This window comes from Drosophila elegans, unplaced genomic scaffold (genome assembly GCF_018152505.1).
Source record: "Drosophila elegans isolate 14027-0461.03 unplaced genomic scaffold, ASM1815250v1 contig_208, whole genome shotgun sequence".
Taxonomy (NCBI): domain Eukaryota; kingdom Metazoa; phylum Arthropoda; class Insecta; order Diptera; family Drosophilidae; genus Drosophila; species Drosophila elegans.
This window is the reverse complement of record NW_024545578.1, coordinates 10,752,448-10,770,993: the sequence shown is the minus strand read 5'-3', so window position 1 is coordinate 10,770,993 and position 18,546 is coordinate 10,752,448. Positions and strand designations below refer to the sequence as shown.

Here is an 18,546-nt window from a genome sequence, read left to right as displayed (position 1 = left end):
AAGAAACAGATAGAGAGTAAATCAAATGAGTGATAGAGTGTAGGTAGGTACAAGACTAGTTATCAAACCAAGCGAGCTAGAAAAGCGGATAGAAGTTGGCATCTTTGAGTATATCGAAGGTATCCACCACGGATCGGGCCGGCACCACTGCAGCCACCGTAGTGGTGGATGATGAAGGGGGTTCTCCAATCTCCTCGATCGAAGATGCTGGGGTTATGCAAACACTCTGTCCAGTACTGATGGTGGACAGTAGATTTTGCTGCGTGGATTCTGGAGTCAAATTAGTGGACACCGAAACATGCGCAATCTCCGCCAGAGCGGCAGCCAGAGCCTCATCCAACTGAGAATCTTCCGTAGCCTGCGGTTGGGTCTCCTCTTTAGCTTCTTCTTTGTTTTCCTTTGCCGAAGTTCTCTTGCGTTTCTTGGTCTTTTTCTTGGTGGACTGCTCTTCGTCTCGTTCCTGTGGTTCAAATTCAGCTATGCCCTCCAAGGATTCACCCACAAGGGCAAGACTGTGACGAGGTGAGAAGAGTCCTGATGCTCCGTTGGCTTCATCGTTGGTCAAGCTGCTTTTGGAGCTTCGTCTGGAGCGTGTCTTTCTCTTGGGTGGTTCGGCTACCTCCTGATCTTCATTATGTCGAGTAGTTGCCATTTGCGTATCCGAATCGTTGTCGTCCCTTAGTTCCTCCTCGGTTTTGGATCCTTTGCGCAGCTTCTTCTTGCTCTTCTTCTTTTTGGGCTTCTCAGCGGGCGATTCTTCCAAGGGAGCCACCACTTCTGGCTGTTCTTCGGGTAGATCTTCGTCCTGCGGAAGTTCTTCAGGTACGTCTGGAAGAATTTCGCGTACAGGACTACGGCTGAAGAGTGTGATGCTTTCTCCACCTAGACTGATTCGGCGGTTGTCCAATAGCTCTCCATTTTCCATTTCACCGTTTTCTTCATTTGTATACACTAACTGATCTTGGTCCTGGTCCTGGTCCTGTTCTTCTTCCTGTTCTCGTTCCTGCCATCCAAATTCCTCCTCAAACTGATCTCTGGCCTCTTGATCGTCATTCTCATCTCCTATATCTTGAGCATTCCTCTCCTCTTCATCGTTGTCGTCTAGTCGAAAGTTCTTGCGCCAGTTGTACTCTCTCTTGGGTTTGTAATTCAGATCCACCTCGATATCGTCCTCTAGATCACCCACTTCCAGATTAGGACTAAAACCATAGCGGGATCGTAACCTCGTAGATTGCCGGGCCGCAACATGAGCATCCCCCAAATAACGCATTTCAGATTCCCGGCGATCGTTTTCTGGTATCAAACCCAAGGCTATGTCGACGTCCGAATGGCGGGTACTGGAGTGAGAACGCTCCAACTCCCTAGTTTTGGCCCACAGCGCATATTTATCACTCTCAGAGCCTGACTTTTCCTTGTCCGATTCGCTGTGGTCCGAGGGCAATTGCTCCTGAACCATGGTCTCATATTCCCGCAGGATGCCCGACTGTTTTCTGTTCTTAATGGCCTCGTTGTAGATCTGCTCGATGAAGGAGTCCGGGTCGGAGTAGGGTGTTGCGCCGCCCACAGCTCCATCATCGAAGCCATAGTCAAGGAAATCCTCAACATCCTCCACCTCTTCCCAATCCTGAGCTCCCCGATTCTCGTAGCGATCTGCATTCCTTTCCGCCTCCTCACATTCGGAGGTGTCATGATGGGATTCATCGGTGGGTTGGGTGCGCTCGTTGTTATCCGAGATACCCTCGTCCAGCTCAAACTCGTACTCATCTTCATCGTCAATCTCTACCACTGTCTGGCGCGTGTCCTCGCTGTCGTTGGAGCTGCTCCTCTCCTGGTCAAGGTTCTCAAGGTCCCCAACAATGTCATTGCTGTAGATGGCATTGGTGGCATCGAATTCAGCTGCCTCTGCCTCTGCGGCCAAAACAGCTCTCACCCAGGAATCTTCATCCACAACCGGACTCTTCGATTCCGAATAGTCCTCCTGCTCTTCGGTATAAAAATCCTCTTTTAACCAAGTTCGGGTCCCCGTTAGAGTTCGCACTTCGATTTGTGAGATGTAAACGTAGTCATCGCTGGGGTACTCCTCAACGGGCTGTTCCTGGGCCAGTGAGTAGCGACGGAAGTGATGGTATTCATCCGGCTCCATGTCACCCATCAAAGCTGAATCAGAGGCCCGTCGTTCACTGTCCAAGAAGTCGGCATTCAAGTGCCGTGAAAAGTTCTCAAAATTAATGCTCGAGGCGGCCAATCTGTCCAGTAACTGGTCTTGCAGCTCCCTCTTGGCCGACTCCGCTTCAATGTCCCTCAACTGAGTTAGTTCCTCATCTCTCAAGGGTGAACGACTCTGGCTACGCGATCGCTGGAACTCGGCGGTCCGGTGACGCAAGTCATCAAGTTGGGCGGGGGATATCTCATGGGATTCGCCGGCTCTTTCTTCGGAATAAGTTTTTGGTTTGGCGCCTAATCGATTGTCGGTTAGAGAGTCTAGAATGGCTGCTTGGAGTTCCCTTTGGGCTGCCGCCTGCTCTCGTGCCAGATCCATGCTCATTCCAGGAGATGGGCTCCGGGATCGTTGAAACTGAGCTGCCTCACGACGTAGCTCCTTGAACTGATCACTTCCCAGATCCATCGATTCGCCCACATAAGTGGAGCGTTTGAAGCCGCTGGCCACGAGTTCATCCTGCAGATCCCTGGCCACCTCGGAGATCGTGCGATCGAGATCCGCGTTCTCCCGTGTCATCTCGACCACTCGCTCTAGTTCTGAGTTGGTGGGGCTGAGCACGCGTAACTCCACTTCCTCGTTGGCATTGTGAAGTTTCTCCAACGCTTCCAGGTCCAACTCTCGCTGCTTGGCACTGGCGGCCAAGACACTTTCCAACTCCTCGCTATTTTTGCGTAAAGTACGCAACTCACTGCCCTCCAAATTGAGCATCAGATGGAATTCATCTGGCACCGGATCTGGGGACTGGGATCGCGAACGAGATGGTGACAGGGATCGCATATCGCGTCTTTCTTCTCTGTGTTCTTCTTTCTCCTCAACAAACTCGTACACATACTCCACTGTCAAACGGGTTTCGGGTTCCGGAGTCCTTGCTCTTTCCTGGAGCACCTCAAAGAACTGATCATTTTGGGCTATCAGCTTCTCCCGTCGCTTCTGCACACTTTGCTCCAAATTAGCCGCCGTGGGCAGTGGAGAGCGCGATCGGGACCGAGAATGGGAACGTACGCGATTCAGGCGCAATTGCTCGAAAAGTCTGGCCATACTCTCTGGAGTGTCCTCAGGTTCTGCTTCGGTTTGGATTGCAGTCTCCTCTGGTGGTTCCACAATTTCAATGGATATGGTGGGTAGCGGAAGAGGAAGCGGTGATTTTGGCGGTGAAGCGGACTCTATTATGACCTCTGGCGATGTCATTTGTTCGTGTAGTTTCTCGAAGATTTCATCATTATGCTGGATACGTTTCAGACGGCGGCTCTCCAAGCTCTTTTCTATATTGCCTGCCGTGGGCAGCGGGGAACGGGAACGGGATCTCGATCCGGAGCGGGCATTCCGCTCAGCTCTTAAGTTCTCCACAAAGAGTCGCATCTGTTCGGGCGTAGTTTCGGCATCTTCCATGGGCTCATCCACCCTTTCATTGATCTCAATGACGGGTTGCGGCAGGATGACCTCCAGTTGTGGGCTCAATCTTTCATTGGCATTAGTTTCGATTTCCATGGAACCTTCCGAACCAGAGTGGGATAGTCGTTCAGCCAGCTCGTCGTTCTGTTTGATCAGTCGCTCCCTGCGTTTGTGAATGCTCTTCTCCAGATTCTCAGAGGTGGGGAGTGGAGAACGGGAACGTGATCGGGATCGGGATTGTATCCTGCCAACAGACGGCTCTCTCCCCCTTTCCTCTAAAGGAGTACCAAGAGGAGCTCCTTCTAGGGGCTCGTATACCATTGGTAACATAGAATTACCATTCCGAGCATCATCGGCCACCGTTTGTATTTGCAGCTGTTCATTTAAGGACTCGTTTTCATTCAAGTTCGATTCCAGGAGTTGAAGCACAGACTCGCAGTTAAGTTCACCTGCCACTATACCCTCCTGCGTGTCGTCGAATACCTCGAGCGATCGTTCTGTGTCCACATCCATAAGGTTAGCCACATTCTTGGGAGCTGGTGAGGGATTTCGAGATGCGGAACGTGATCTTGAAGGGTTCACGGAAGCGGTAAAGTCGTAGAAGTCGCTGAGTCCCTCCATCAGCAATCCATACTGATCCCGCCAAGGTGCCGTATCCGGTTGCTGGACATTGATGGACGGTGTTGCTCGCGGTGGCTGCTGTGGCTCCAGATGCTGCTCCTGACTGGCGGACCAGCGTTCCGGGTAGTGCTCCATCTCATCCATGCGTGGACTGCGTCGCAAACCAGGTGAGCCACCCCTTGATTGCTCCTCTGTTGCGGAAGAGGTTTGCAACTTTTGAGGGAGGGAAAGCGGGAAAGCAGGTGATCAAGCGATAAGCAGAAGCGGTAGCCATATGAAATGCAAAGAGGTAAAGCAGTTAGGGGAAGTTAGTTAAGCAGCAGTGGGGCTTGGAGTTGTGTGAATCAGGTTTGGATCGGATTTAGTGGATGTAAGAAGGTACTAGGTGGCTGTCCTACGCACTTACATTGGCTTTTTTGCTGTCGCTGGTCTCTGCTCCTTGCGTGTTATCCTTTTCCGTTTCCTTGTCCTAACACACATAATAAACCATTGTTTAAGGTCCTTGACTGATAGTTTCATTTACTCACCACCTGCTCCTTGGAAAGTTGCTGCTTGAGGGCAGCCACTGCCTGTTCGTTTTGTGCCTCAGTAGCATCCTCAAAAGAGGAAGATTTCGGCTCATTTGTGGCTTCGTCCTCCACATCTTGTCCTTTGGAAGGTCTCTCCGGCTCGATCACCTCTTCGTCAATGGAGAGGGCTTTTTCCCGCTTCCAGAACTCGGTGTCCTTATAGTGCTCCGGTACCACCTCGCCCCAGGGATTTGTGCTCTCTTCGCCGAGCATCTCCAGGGACCCACTCGGATCTGCTGGCTGTTTCACATCCTTTGCTGGACTTCTTTTGTGGCGACGGTGGGACTTGACCTTCAGGGTGGGTTCACTCGTATACTTGATGGGGTTGTAGTCATCCCGGTCGCCATGGCGCAGCTCCTCCTCCTCCAGCGAGGTGAACATCTTGAGCTCCTCGTCGCGGGAAGCGCGTGAGTCTCGCGAGGAGTTGGAGCTGCCACTGGAGCGGCGCTTCTTGAAAGCCCTTCTTCTGCCTGAGCCATCTTCTCGTACCAATGGACGACTCTTGATTCCATCCAGGGATCGAAGGTAGTCCTCGGTGTACTGAATATCCGGTATTTGATCTTCCCCCTCGGGTTCTGGGCGTTCGCCTTCGGTGCGGTTGATTTCGTCGGAGAGTTGGGTACTGAACGAAGATTGTTGGCTGGAAAAGGGCTCCAAGGATGAACCTTCATCGGAAACACCTGGAAATGTGAGGGTCTTCGACTTAACCAAATAGCCGTCTTCGGAACCACTTCCCTGACCAAATTGCGTTTTCACTTTCTGAACCACCAAAGGTTCTTCGGCTGGCTCCTGGAATCTAGGTGGCGCTACCTTCTTCACACAGGGTTCTTCCACCACGGGTTCCATGCCGGCGTACTCATCTGCCTCTTCTTTGCTGTGGGTGGCTTGCAGCTGGCGCTGCTGCAGCATCACCATCTCCTCTTCAGCCTCAAGGAACCGTCTTGCATTCTCATCGATCATCCGCTGCCTCTGCTCCAGATCCGTTTTACTGGAAATGAGGCGACGGGACTGCTCTGCCATGGCGGCTTCTTCCTCCAGCTCGCTCTCGGTGGCGCTCATGCTGAGCTCTCTTTCAGCTGCCAGTAGACGCTCTACAATCTCCGCATCACGTTGCGCCTGTTCTTCTTCGTCGGCTTCGTCGCGCTCTCGCTGGATCTCGGCTTCAAAGAGACGACGCTCGGTTTCATCGGCCTCGGCTTCGGCTAGGAGTTTCTCTTGTTCGGCTTGCTCCCTTTGGCGCTCTGCTTCGAATATTCTTCTTTCGTTTTCTTCAATCTCGCGCTGCTCTTCAGCTGCTTGCAGTCTGCGCTCTTGCTCCTCTCTTTCACGTTCCGCCTCTATAAGTTTTCTTTCACTGTCTAGGCGTTCTCTCTCTTCGATTTCACGCTGTTTACGCTCGTTCTCTTCTGCCTCTAGCTGCCTGCGTTCGGCGTCTCTCTGTTCTTGCAGCTCCTTTGCCGCCTGCTCTCTCTCGCGCTGTCTTTCGGCCTCCAAGAGCTTTTTCTGTTGCTCCTCCGATTCCTCCCTCTCCCTCTGGATTCTCAGTCTTTCTTCAGCCAATTTGGCTTCGGCTTCGGCCAGCTGACGTCGCGTCTCCGCTTCGATCTGTTGTTGGCGTGCCAGTTCCGCGGCCAGAGCTTCTCTTTTGTCTCCAGCGGGATCCACCCGTATGCCGTTGCTGTAAAGGACACCATCCTGCATGACATTGGTGCCTGCGAGGGCTTCTCTTTCGGCCGCCTCTTTAATCTCCTTATCCAATCTCTCACGCATACGAGGTAATTCTTCGGAATCAGCAGCTGCATCGGCAGAAGAATCCCCGGGATGACGGAAACTCCAGTGGTAGAGATGGCGGGCTACAAAGGCGAATTCCAGGGCGCCCAGATAGCCAATTAGCAGCGAGAAAAGCAGCTCGCCGACGCCGGTTAGCGCCGTCTCCTCAGCGGCCATTGCGTAATGCCCAATATCGAATCCAAATCCGTATCCGAATCCTCCAACGCTCGGCGATGCAATGAGAATGCCTCGGCGAGAAACGATTCGGTTAAACGCGTATTATATAAATTGTATTCACCACGCACTCGAAAAACTCACACCACTCACGTTAATGGCCAGTCGATTAGGTAATTCGAAAAATATTTATCTCACTTCACGCTCGCCAATCATTGGACCAATCATCGATATATATTTATTTATCTACGTTTTGAGACTTTTATGAGAGCCGCGAGGTGACGAGAATCGGATAATCGGGCAACTGGCAGACGGCAGACGGCTGCAATTCGACGGGCGGACTCTTGTTTGCCGCTAATCGATCGTCTTGCAACTGATTAATGCCCCGGCGGCGGCAAGTGCCCAAGGGTCCGTCGATTTTTAGAGAAACAAGTGAATCAGCGGCGAGAGAACCGCCAAGAACCGAATCCGTTCAAATGGCAAACGGCGCTAATTGACGGCCAGCGAAGAGAGCAGCCAACTGACAAGACAACGGCGACTTTTGTCGCTGGCAATTTGGCAACACAAATGCCTCTGTTTCGGCCTCGTCCGCTGCTGCACTGCCTCTGTGTCAAATGCCAAAGCAATAGGAATTGGCCAAGGCGGATTTTCTAATCAGTTTAGTCGACACCCCAACGGCCACGCCCCCTGCTTTCGGGCGATCTATTTTGGTCCACGCTTCGATTGCTGTTTTCCACAACACACTTTTCGCCACTTTCTGCTTTGCTCGCAGTTTTCTTGCAGGAGAACAGTCGGCGACATGGCCATAAATCCCATTCGGCAAACAAATTGCTTAGAATAAGGAATTTGAGATATGTTTACTCAGTTATACAGAAATTTTATAATCGGTCGAGCCATATAAAAATTTTTGCATAAAAAATGCGGGATAAAATATATTTATGGCATACGTTATGCACATTTCGATGTGTTTTCAATTCGCTTTTATTATCAGTGGCACAATTGACATTCAATATTTAAAAACTATTTTAATTGAATCAAGAATTGTTCATATAGTGGCTTTTTAAAGCAAACTTAACAGAAAAAAAATTTCTCGTTTGTAAAGTAAGTTCTTTCTGAAATTCCACTAATATTACGCATACGCACAGTTGGTGTCAAAGACATGAAAATGTATTTATTTCAATATTTCCCCAACAAATAAAGAATTAAATGCATGAATCTTACTGTACACACTGTTTTGCAAATTTGTTTTTCTTTGGCATAGCAAGCGCCTGGGGCCAGGGTCGCCACGCCCCATTTTCCGCCTCCGAGCGGATTGCACACAAATGTTTGCCATAAATTTCGACTTGGCACTGACACTAACATTGCCAGCAGCTTTCGGCCTGCTCTTTCTTGCGAATTTCTCTGTGATTCTCTTCAATGTTTTCTTTACATTATGCACCGCCAACAATAGACACAATCAGTATAATTATTGTCAATTTGCACATAATTATGTTCTTGCCCCACATTAAAGCCTGACTATTTTTGAATTCTTTTGTTTATTTTCGTAAACTGATTGTCATTAGAAATTTTGCTAAAAATACAACAATTAAAATGCATATATGGGTCGCCTGGGTGCATATTTATTTATATATTTAGCTTTTCGCAGCGAAAGCGAAAGTTTTTCTTTGTCATGGGTTGGGCCAAATATCAAAGCAGTGAACGAATGTAAAGGTAATTGAAAAAACGGTATACATTTGGGAAATATTTGGAAGAATTCGCTTTAGTAAAGCTTTTGGGAGAATATTTTTGAATATAAACTTTTCAATTAGATTTGAGATATATATTTATCTTTTCTTCAAAATACTGTGAAGCTTTTTTTATTGGTTAATAAACACCTGGTATATGCGATAGGTAAAAACAATACTCATCTTCTGGTATTCTAAACATTAAATAAAGATATTGAATTTCGTTCATTTATTTCCTAACGATTTATATTTGTATATTTGTAGTCAGTTAAACTGCATATTGATATTCACAACTCAATAAGAGAAATAAACAAGTTTACAAAATTAAATCAAAGCATTTGGAAAAGTACTTTCTAAGTGCTTCGAGTGCTTAGAACAAAATCAGAAATAAAACGATTCGTGATTAGTTTTAATCAGTTCCCAAGCAACTATGTCCGCTAGTTATTAAACTGTTTCAATTTGTAGTCATAAACAGATAGAGGATACCTTCAGTATCAGTGATTTTTGCAATCTCTGACCTTAACCGCGAATACCACAAATATCCGGCTCACTCGCAGTGAACTTCCGCTCGGTACGGATGACAACGCGTCAACAGCCAATGCTGCCAATGAACTGCTTTCGCTTCTTTGTTGCCATCGCCATCGCTGAGTCGCTGAGTCGCTGCATTTGCGGAGCTGGAGGATTCCTCCAAAGTGAAGTTCAATGAAAATGCCATAACCTTTGGGAAAGGGCGATAGCCGCACCTATGCAATAAACGTGAACTGCGTGTGGCGGGCGATAAAAACCAGGGACCGTGACAGAGGGCACTCACTCACACGGACACTCTCGGTTGGGAAATGACACACACACAGATAGCATCTGCGGAAAGCGCCCCAAACTATGCCACACAATAATTTTCAATTAGGGATCGGTGATGGGGTTGGGGGGTCATAGCAAATACTGGGGAGAATCTAGCTGGGAACTCACCTCATCACAGCCAGCGCAGCGGGGCTTCAGCATTTCCGCATAGTGACGCTCGCAGTAGACCTTGTCGTCGTGGACGCAGTAGGTCAGGTCCACCAGCAGCGAGTTGCAGGTGCTGCAGGTGAAGCACTTGGGGTGCCACATCACGCTCTCCACAAACTTGGGCGCCGCTACCACCAGCTCGCCGGCGACTATCTCGTTATCACAGTGCGCACAATGCTCATCGTAGGGGGCATCCTTGATGTAGGCTATTCAACCGGAAGATAATGCAAAACGCAATCAGTTAAGTCATCCTACGAGCATTATCGTAAGGGAATTAAAACAAATGTTAACCACAAAAGATAGTTACTCATCAGAACCCATCAATTACTAGATTGGGTTAATTACTCATATAACACGTAACGTCGTAATGCAACAGTACGTTTGAGTAATAATTAAAGTCAATGCCCAGTATTGATAACTATAAATCAATATACATAAATAAAATGTTTTAAAGATCAATATTTTATGATCACAATCTTATTTTACTGAAAACATCTAACATATATTCATAATTTTATTATGGATAATAAAGTACGTATCCGAATCTACGAATCTTGAATATTTCAATATTTAATTTGTCAATATTGTGGAGAACAACTTACCTATATCCAGTGCGATTTCGTTTCGCGCCGTAACAAAGTCCTCGAAGGAAGCCTCGTGTTGCACCTCCAGGTGCTTGCAGTGCTCCAGCGAAAGGTCCTGTTTAGGCAGCTGGTACGAGATCTGGCGCTCCCGGCTGCAGGCTCCGTCGCTTCCCAACCGAGGTACCGCCTCCTCTGGCAGCTGCTCGAAGTAGCGGTTGATCCGCGACGATGCCCGTGCTCCGGGCGGCACCCACGTGAATCCCAGGTCCCGTGCCTCCACTCCGGAATCCGCAGGAGATACCAGCTTGAAGCCGAGTCGCTCGTGCACGTTGGTCGTCTGTTGCTGGTAGATGGCATGTGCCTCGCGAGGACATTTGCAAGATTGGCAGGTTTTCCTGGAAAATCAAAAGAAAATGTAGGGATCGTTGAAAAAGAGAACCAATACTTTAAAATTTGATTTATTATTATAAATTAAATTTAAGTAGTTGAATAAAACACAGACTCTCATCTCCCTCTCTATTTTAATTGCAAAAATTGTATATGGTAGCAAACAAATTTAATACGTATATGTTAAGTTTCTATTAGGTTCACATAAAAAATAATAATCATAAACTAAAGCCATATAACAGATAAATCATTTAAGCTACCAACAAACTTTACAAAATGTATATAAAAAGGGAAAAAAAATAGTTTTTCATTATTATTATTATTACATATAATTTCAATATTTTTTATCAAAATGTTAATTAATTGACAGACCCCCTCTTTTGTTTAATTTTACGCTTAAAATAAAACTACATTCCACTGTTCGCAGCTTCGTTGCGCGTGGCGCCATCTAGCGGCAGCTTTGCGAACCCGCCGAACGCTTACCTCACTATGAGATCGTATATTTCCTTCTTATCGAATACTTTGCAGTAGATACTGAGCACGTTGAGGCAGGCGTAGTCCATGCCGGTCCACGGGACATCCGAGGAGGCCAGTGCCGCCCACAGTGGGCACTCTGCGTGACGGTCCAGATCGAGCATTTTCACCATTTTACGCCACTTTTAGCCGCTCTTTGAACCAAGGGGTTTCGACAGCTTAGCCGCTTCTTTTCGTTCCTATTACTGTTTCTTTTTGTCTTAATGAACTTGGCTTTCATGTGTTTCTGTTGAAAAATCTTTTCTTATTGCCTGACTCGGCACAATTTGTCGGTTCTTCTTTGGTGCTTCGCTCTGCCACCTCCACGAAAATAAGAGAAACTCGCGGTTAAAGTTAAATCACCTTTCATTCGGCACGTCGCGGCGCGTTATTTGCTCATTGACATTTTGATTATAGCGTTAATTTGACCTTTGTTCCGATACGATTTGTTTACCATCATATAATTTGAGTTTACCTATGCGAACAATTCTGCAGACTAGGAATTTCTATAATTGCTTGTTTACTTATTTTTCAATTAGAGATACAAGCAAAATAATCGCAGTCATAAATACGCCTACACCATAGAAATTGTGCGTAAATACGTTACGGTTACACAGAGAGATAAATTGCAGATAGAATATGAATCAACTTATTATGGGAATTCGTCATTCTTCGAATTTTTAACAACGACTTTGTTCCCACAGAAATCTCTGGTGAGATCCAACTATGCGTTTACTTGTATATACATAATTTTACTCCGGTATAACTGCAGACAACTTAAATATACTCATTTAATAAATACAAAATCGCAAATATTTGCAATATATGTATATTTGTACCAGAATATTTAATTGTGTAGTAACTGAATTTTTTACCTAAGTTGTTAGAAAGAAAGTCAACTAAAATGAGCTCACGATTATGGCCTGTCCGACTGACTGACATTTAACAAAAATAAAAACGCCCCTAGCAATGAAATAAAATAAAAGGTAGAAAAGCATCTTTTGATAAGATTAATAAAGGTCTCTCCCCCCAGACAAACACCCACGCACACACAGCTCCAACTCCTGGGTAGGATTGGCCATCACCGTCAGTGTGTGTGATGTCATCGGCGGAGCTGAGACCGAAAAACCGAAAACCGAAAACCGAAATTGCCAAATTCCATTTGCTCAATCATCGACGGAGGACAAACTGCGTTAGCGTTCAAAATACGATAAGACGAAGTGAGTTCTTCCACCGAAATGCTACCAAATGGAAACAGGGGTTGGCGATTGTTCAAATGGCTATATGGCTATATGGACGGAGGGTATGTGGTCTCAAAATGCCAGTTGTCCTATTATGGTCTTGTCTGGAAAATGAGGAACTGATTGCTAATTGCTCACGACTTCGATGCGGAAAAGTGCAACAGGTTTTTGCTAGCCAAAGTAATATTTGCATTATTATTGAATAATTTAATGTGCGTTCAAGTGAGTCATATACCTGTGACACACAAAGTGTAGGTTCTCTGAAAAGATCTAGCTCACGATATGTTTACACATTCAGAGTCCAGTAAAATGAAAAACACTCTAAAATTAAATGGACTACTCAGAACCAAGTTTTGATAAGATTCTACTGAAAAATGTAATATTAAGGGTGGAAGAATATTTGGTTTAGGTAGTTATCTTTATTAAGATTATATGACTTTTATCAGTAAGTTATCGATTGAGGAAGCCTGTAATGGAATTATTTATAAAGATAATGCTTCTGTCATATTTTTACCTTGTGTTAAATAATGCTCTACAGCTTATTATGCTGTTAATAAAAAAAGTATTTGCACTGATGACAAAATAGCCAACAATTGATTCTAATGGATTTTAAATGAAAACAAAAATCAAATAAAGTGGATTCGAGTCGTCACAAAATATTCTCCCCCAGAAATAAATGTCATTTCCGTAATTGATGTAGAAACAAATTCAATTTGACAGATTTCCAAGTACAGATAGATCACACGGCCAGAATCTAAATTTAAATTTTCAAGTGATTTTAGAATGCCCGCAGCTGTATGGGAACTCAGTCTTTAAGTTCAGTTGCTTTTGGGACCTTGAAGAACACATTTGTTTGCCCAGAGATATGTACCTACAAAGTTGACAATGCACCAATGCGGGCCATATGTGCTAATATGGTTAATAATGATTCCTTTTCTTTCGACTTACTTTTATCTACATGTCTCTATTTCCCTGCTTGCTTTCAGTTTTCAGACGAAGGGAGATGCGCAACGTTATCGCTGAATAAACAATTAAAATGCTATTAAAACGTGTTCATTCCAGATTAGAGACGTTGCTGCGACAAGACTTTTTTGTCATATCAAAAACAGACGCGAAAAAAGCGAATGCTCTGCGCTTTACCATCTGGCAAAGATTTGTATTTAATTGAAACGGGCAACAAGCAACAAGCAACAACAACAGCAACGCGTAGAAAGGGCAACATAATATAATAATAATAACTGATATCGTATGGCGTACAATCAACAGAAATGCGTATGAAAACAAATAAAACTAGTTTCGGGGCTGAAAGTTTTGACAGATAAATGTAATTAAAAGCCAAAAGTTGGGTACAGTGTGAGCCATAATCACTGAAATGCCTGGGGTGCTAGAATTGTAAGGAATGTTTTATTTGACTTTGTTATGACCTAAGTTTAGTTTTAGGATTTGATACTTAATTTAAAGTTTATTTTAAATTATATTATGCAATAGATAAGCTATCCTCACTTGAAAATTATAAAGTTGGGGTGATACGACATACACGACATAAGCTAATTTTGAAATCATTTTTTTTGTTTAATACATTCTAGTTAGTTTTGCCAACTTTTATTGTCAATTCTTTGTTATGAATTTATATTAGTTCTTGTAAGTAAATTGGTTTATGCATATGTAAGGGCTGAGATTGGTTGATGCAACATCTGCCACAAAGATTTATGGTTATGTCAAGTACCGTATGCTGAAGCAAACTCTGACACTCTCACACGAATAGACACTCAAACTCGGCGACAACTTTTCTTGTTAGGCCCCGCAGCATTTCGCGAGGGGGGCGGGGGCGGAGGCGGGGGCGGGGTGGGTGCAGAAGTAGGTGTCGGTAACCCGGACCCACAATTACAATTGATAAGCCCCAAAGTCACTTTCGTTTATAGAGGCAAGCGCCGTGCGGCAACCGCCGTGCGGCAACCGCAATTGGAAAACTTTTGGGGCTACGCTCCCTGTGCCATCACCGCTCCCCCTCCCCCTCCCCCTTCCCCTCCCTCAATCCCATATACTATGTCCTTCAGACTATCGCCTGGTTTCAGCTAGAGAGCAATCAGTATTGTTTGACCAACAATTTGTTTGCCACTTCCCGAAAAGCGAAACCCAAACGCTAAAACCTCGGAGCCAACGAGAAAGCTTTTCCGAAGGGAAGGAAATCCAATTTTCCGCAGTAATTGCACTTACATGTTGCCGCTGTAAACAATAAACAATAAAAACGCTCGCATAAAAGTCAGCGTCGGAGTGCAACAAATCTCAATTATGAGCTGTGGTCCCAGTTTCCCCGCCCACCGCCCACTTCCACCCACTTCACTCAAGGTGAGAGAAAGGGCGAAGCGGGGGAACGGGGAGCTCTCTTTTTCGCTTTCGATTAAACGACTTTTAATGCGATTACCCCAACAACAACAGAACAATGCACTTTACTGTCGGACGCTCAGATTGCCCTATATAGTGTAGTATAGTTATATACACCCTCACTAACAACTGCACCGAGAAGAAAAATACAGAAAATATGACATTATTTCCTAATCAAATCTAAGAGAATCTGTAAATTATGAATATAGCTTTAAAAAAGCCAATAAATTTATAATCAGTCAAATTTTTATGGTTATGGTAATCTTAAATAGCACAATAAAGTAATTTTGTATTGAACTCTTAACTTTTTAACTTTGAAATAATAATATAAGCATAATTTATATCAATCCAGACTTTAATTTCGTATTAAAAATGTTATCAATTAAATACTTTGATCTTTTATTGTAGTTATTTTGTTTGTGAAATTCGAAAAGATAAAAAACTAAAACTAACAATATAAAAATGAAAAAAATGATGATTTTATTTGCTGTGTATCCACAAATATGGGTTATATGCGTATGGCTACCGCTAATTGAATCAGTGAGTAGAAGTAGCCCCTTATCCCGCTCTTTGTAAACTTTTACCTCGCTATCATTGGACAGGTGGAATAATTAACATATGCACTGCAGTATGCACAAACCTCTTCCGTACAAAATACCTTCCCTTCAATAGCTCTCCCCTTTTTCCCTATAACCGAGAGCAGCTTAGTTGATATTTACGAGCTCGGGGTTATAGTCAAAGTTGTTGGGGCTGTCGCACAGAAAGCAGATGGAATATTCTTTAGCAACAAATTGCATAGTGAATTATTACAACCTTGTGTGGGGTTCCCACAGAGATGAACCGCAAATGTCACTGCATAAATAACGACTAAGCCAATGTGATTTTTAATAGGGAACTGTGGAACAGTTAAAAGGGACAAAATGAATTCTTTTGAAATAATGCAAGTAATAATAATATTGAGAACAAAATAAAAACATAAAATAACATTTTACTTTCAAGAAATCTAAACCGAAGATTTTGTGAGTCGGTAACCTAGTGTGCCGATAACACTCGAGTAACATAACTTTATACAATTACTGATAACTCAGTTATTCTACTTTGCCTGCTTTTCCCCTAAGAGTTTCCTATCAATCTGACCGATCACAGTGCAAACACCTCATTACCCAGTTATGTTGTTTACTCTATTTAGCACCGCTAATTCTCTATTATTTATTATGATTTATATTATTTGTGTTTGTATGATAGCTCACAGTCGTCTTCACTTTATCGTCTCATCAATCTAGCGAGAATAAACCCCTCCATTAACCCATTGAGCTGTCGAGTTGACCCAAAAAGCTGGATCAGTGAAATCGTAGAAGCGTCACTGAATTCCCGAGAACTATTACGGTTGAAGATATAATCGCATAAATATTTATCACTCAGCACTGATGCAAAATTTTTCCGGGGGTTACAGTTCCGCGAAATCTGGTCACAATGTGTTACAAAATTGGGAAAATCGCAATGGGCCGTGAAAAGGGAAAAGGAAAACAAATGTCAATGTGTGGGATAAAAGTACAAAAAATTAAAAGTGGGGGTGGTGTAAGTCCAAACTGACTCATTTTCGGGGCAAATGAAAAAATTAATAATCCGTAGGAGGATTTCTTTTAAATTTTTGCAATTGACATTTGCATTTTTCGGTAATAATAATAAAAGAACCAGAAACCGCACTGCAGAATGTAAACAAATCGAGGCGTTTTGTTTGTGTTTACGATTCAAATAAATGTTAAACACTTCTGATCGAGCAAAAATACGCGCACCGACGTCAAGTCAATGGCCAAGTCAAAAGGTGAGTATACGAAAATTTGTGCAATTAAATATATTGTATTTATTTAACAAATTTATTCCACAAACACCGCCAAACCGACTGGGGAAAACGCGTGCGAAACGCGCGCAAGTCGCGAGTGAGAAACGCCAGCAACCGCACCGCCAAACAATCCAATTAGAACTGTACAGCTGCGTCGGCGTCGCAGTCTGCGCACGGCGTTCGGCCGCCGAATCAAAAACCCGAAGCCCAGCATAACAGCACGAAGCTGCTGAAAGATAGAAAGCGATGAGGAGAGAGAGCAAAAGAGAGTGGGAGGTGGGGTCGTGCCCCATAGGTGAGCGATAATGACACCGCTCTAGTGTGCTCTGCTGCATCTGCTGCTGGAGGAATGGAAGGGAGAGGGGGAGAAAGGGAGCGAAAGAGAGCCGTAAGAACCGCTTATTAGCCATGCATTGCGTCGCTTCTTTATGGCGCTCTTCATTAACATTACCACACACACTTGTGCATGGGGATTGACAATGTGGTGGGAGTTGCAACTCCAACACTGAAACAAATGAAACGTTTTCTATGAAATTAGGTATAATTTGCATATTATAAATGGCAGATTAAGAATATGTAAACTTATGAAACAAGTAAATTGAATTAAATGTGAAAAACTACATAAATAAATAAAAAAAACTATTAAATACAACCATGTAACCATACAACCACTTCTTATTAAGCCATTTAATGTTTTTTGTTTTGTTATATGAAATCTATTTAATTAAAAATTTTGGAATACATTTTAACAATAATTGTTATCCTAATAGTACGAATATTTGGGTTCAACGATATAAAAATCAGATGAATTAAATTTATAAATAAATTGTTTTAATCATACAAAAACTTTTTTATCAGTGTGCCTACTAACCTGAGTTAATGAGTCAACAGGTAGTGCGCTTGGCTGACGAAGCGCTTAGATAGTTGGTTTTTGGGGGGAGAGGGGCAGGGAGATGGACGAAAACGACTGGAGGGTGCTAAGGTAATTCGGGCAAATTAATGGCCATCGGTCCCTGCACTTGCCACTCGGAAAGTAAACCAATCATATGCACCTTCTGGCTTCCTTCCCTCGGAAGGCGGTCAAGGCCGTATGGGATGACCGAACCTCCGCACCACTTGCTCCGGCCATTTGTCAAACGCGTCTGCGACATTTTTCCACACTTTGACTTTGATTGCCACATGTAGCTGTGAGCAGACATGAAACAAATTCCGAACTGCAATTATTTATAAGCAAAGAACGCAACTAGCTAAAAGGCCAAATGCCGTTGGGTGGGGAAAGCTAAGTCAGCTGGACAAAATCCATAAAGACAGCGCAAATGGGCCATAAAAAAAACAAAAGACGTTGTCGAATAGAGTGCTGTGGGGGTCAAGTTTTTTGAAAAAAATACCACCAGACAACATTGTCTAATCAATGAAAAATTAAAAAAAAATCTTACAATTTTTTACCAAATTTTGTTTTTTGATTTTTGTTGAAGAATTTTGTATATTGACTTGTTTCTTTCTAATATTATAGTGTCATAGGATCAGCTTTGCTTTGTTATCGGGAGCCATAATTTTTAAGGCTGTCAAAAACAATTAAACAAATATTTTTCTAAGACACTTTAATTTTAAACAAAGCCAAAAAGAACTTAGCCAAACATTTGTAATTATTTGTTCAAGTCATTCTATTCGCTGAACCGATAATTTGTTATTAAATCATTTGTTTTCTAACACAACACCCCCTTGCGGCATAATTCAGATCTACGCAACTGCTCTAATAATATTATGATGCCATTGGATTCGCTTTGCTCGCTTCTGTTAGCAGCACTTGGTCAAATTTGTGTATTTGCACTAAAAATACACAAAGCCTTTGAGTGGGCGGTGTGGCCAATGGCGGGTGCGGGGGGAGTGGCCACTTGATTGGTGTGGCCAAGTGTTTTCATTCATGGCGCACGAGCACGAAAAGAGTCAACACACCCATGCCCATCTCAGTCGCCGGGCCGGCTGTAATTTATGAAGATTTTGTTTTGTTCCTTGCTTAATCGTAAATTTTAATGATTAATTTGCTGAATTGTACAATAAAAAATCAGGCGACTTATGTGCGCTCACTGACGTCTGTATCTGCATCTATGTGCGTT

General features: G+C 44.0%; 1 protein-coding gene across 6 annotated transcripts in view; it reads right to left on the bottom strand.

Annotated features, from left to right (window-relative positions):
* Positions 1 to 18,546, bottom strand: part of LOC108146705 (four and a half LIM domains protein 2) — a 60,160-nt gene that overhangs the window by 16,421 nt on the left and 25,193 nt on the right. For 2 of the 6 annotated variants that reach the window (XM_017272772.2, XM_017272773.2), the window contains 2 exons: positions 10,079 to 10,455; positions 9,438 to 9,682 (listed from right to left, as the gene is read on the bottom strand). In XM_017272772.2, coding sequence (XP_017128261.1) covers positions 9,438 to 9,682; positions 10,079 to 10,455 — 622 coding nt within the window. Of the gene's footprint in view, positions 1 to 7; positions 4,448 to 4,640; positions 4,704 to 4,761; positions 9,392 to 9,437; positions 9,683 to 10,078; positions 10,456 to 10,930; positions 11,282 to 16,490; positions 16,561 to 18,546 lie in introns of those variants that run through there. The other 4 variants (XM_017272774.2, XM_017272769.2, XM_017272771.2 and 1 more) reach the window with 4 other exon arrangements.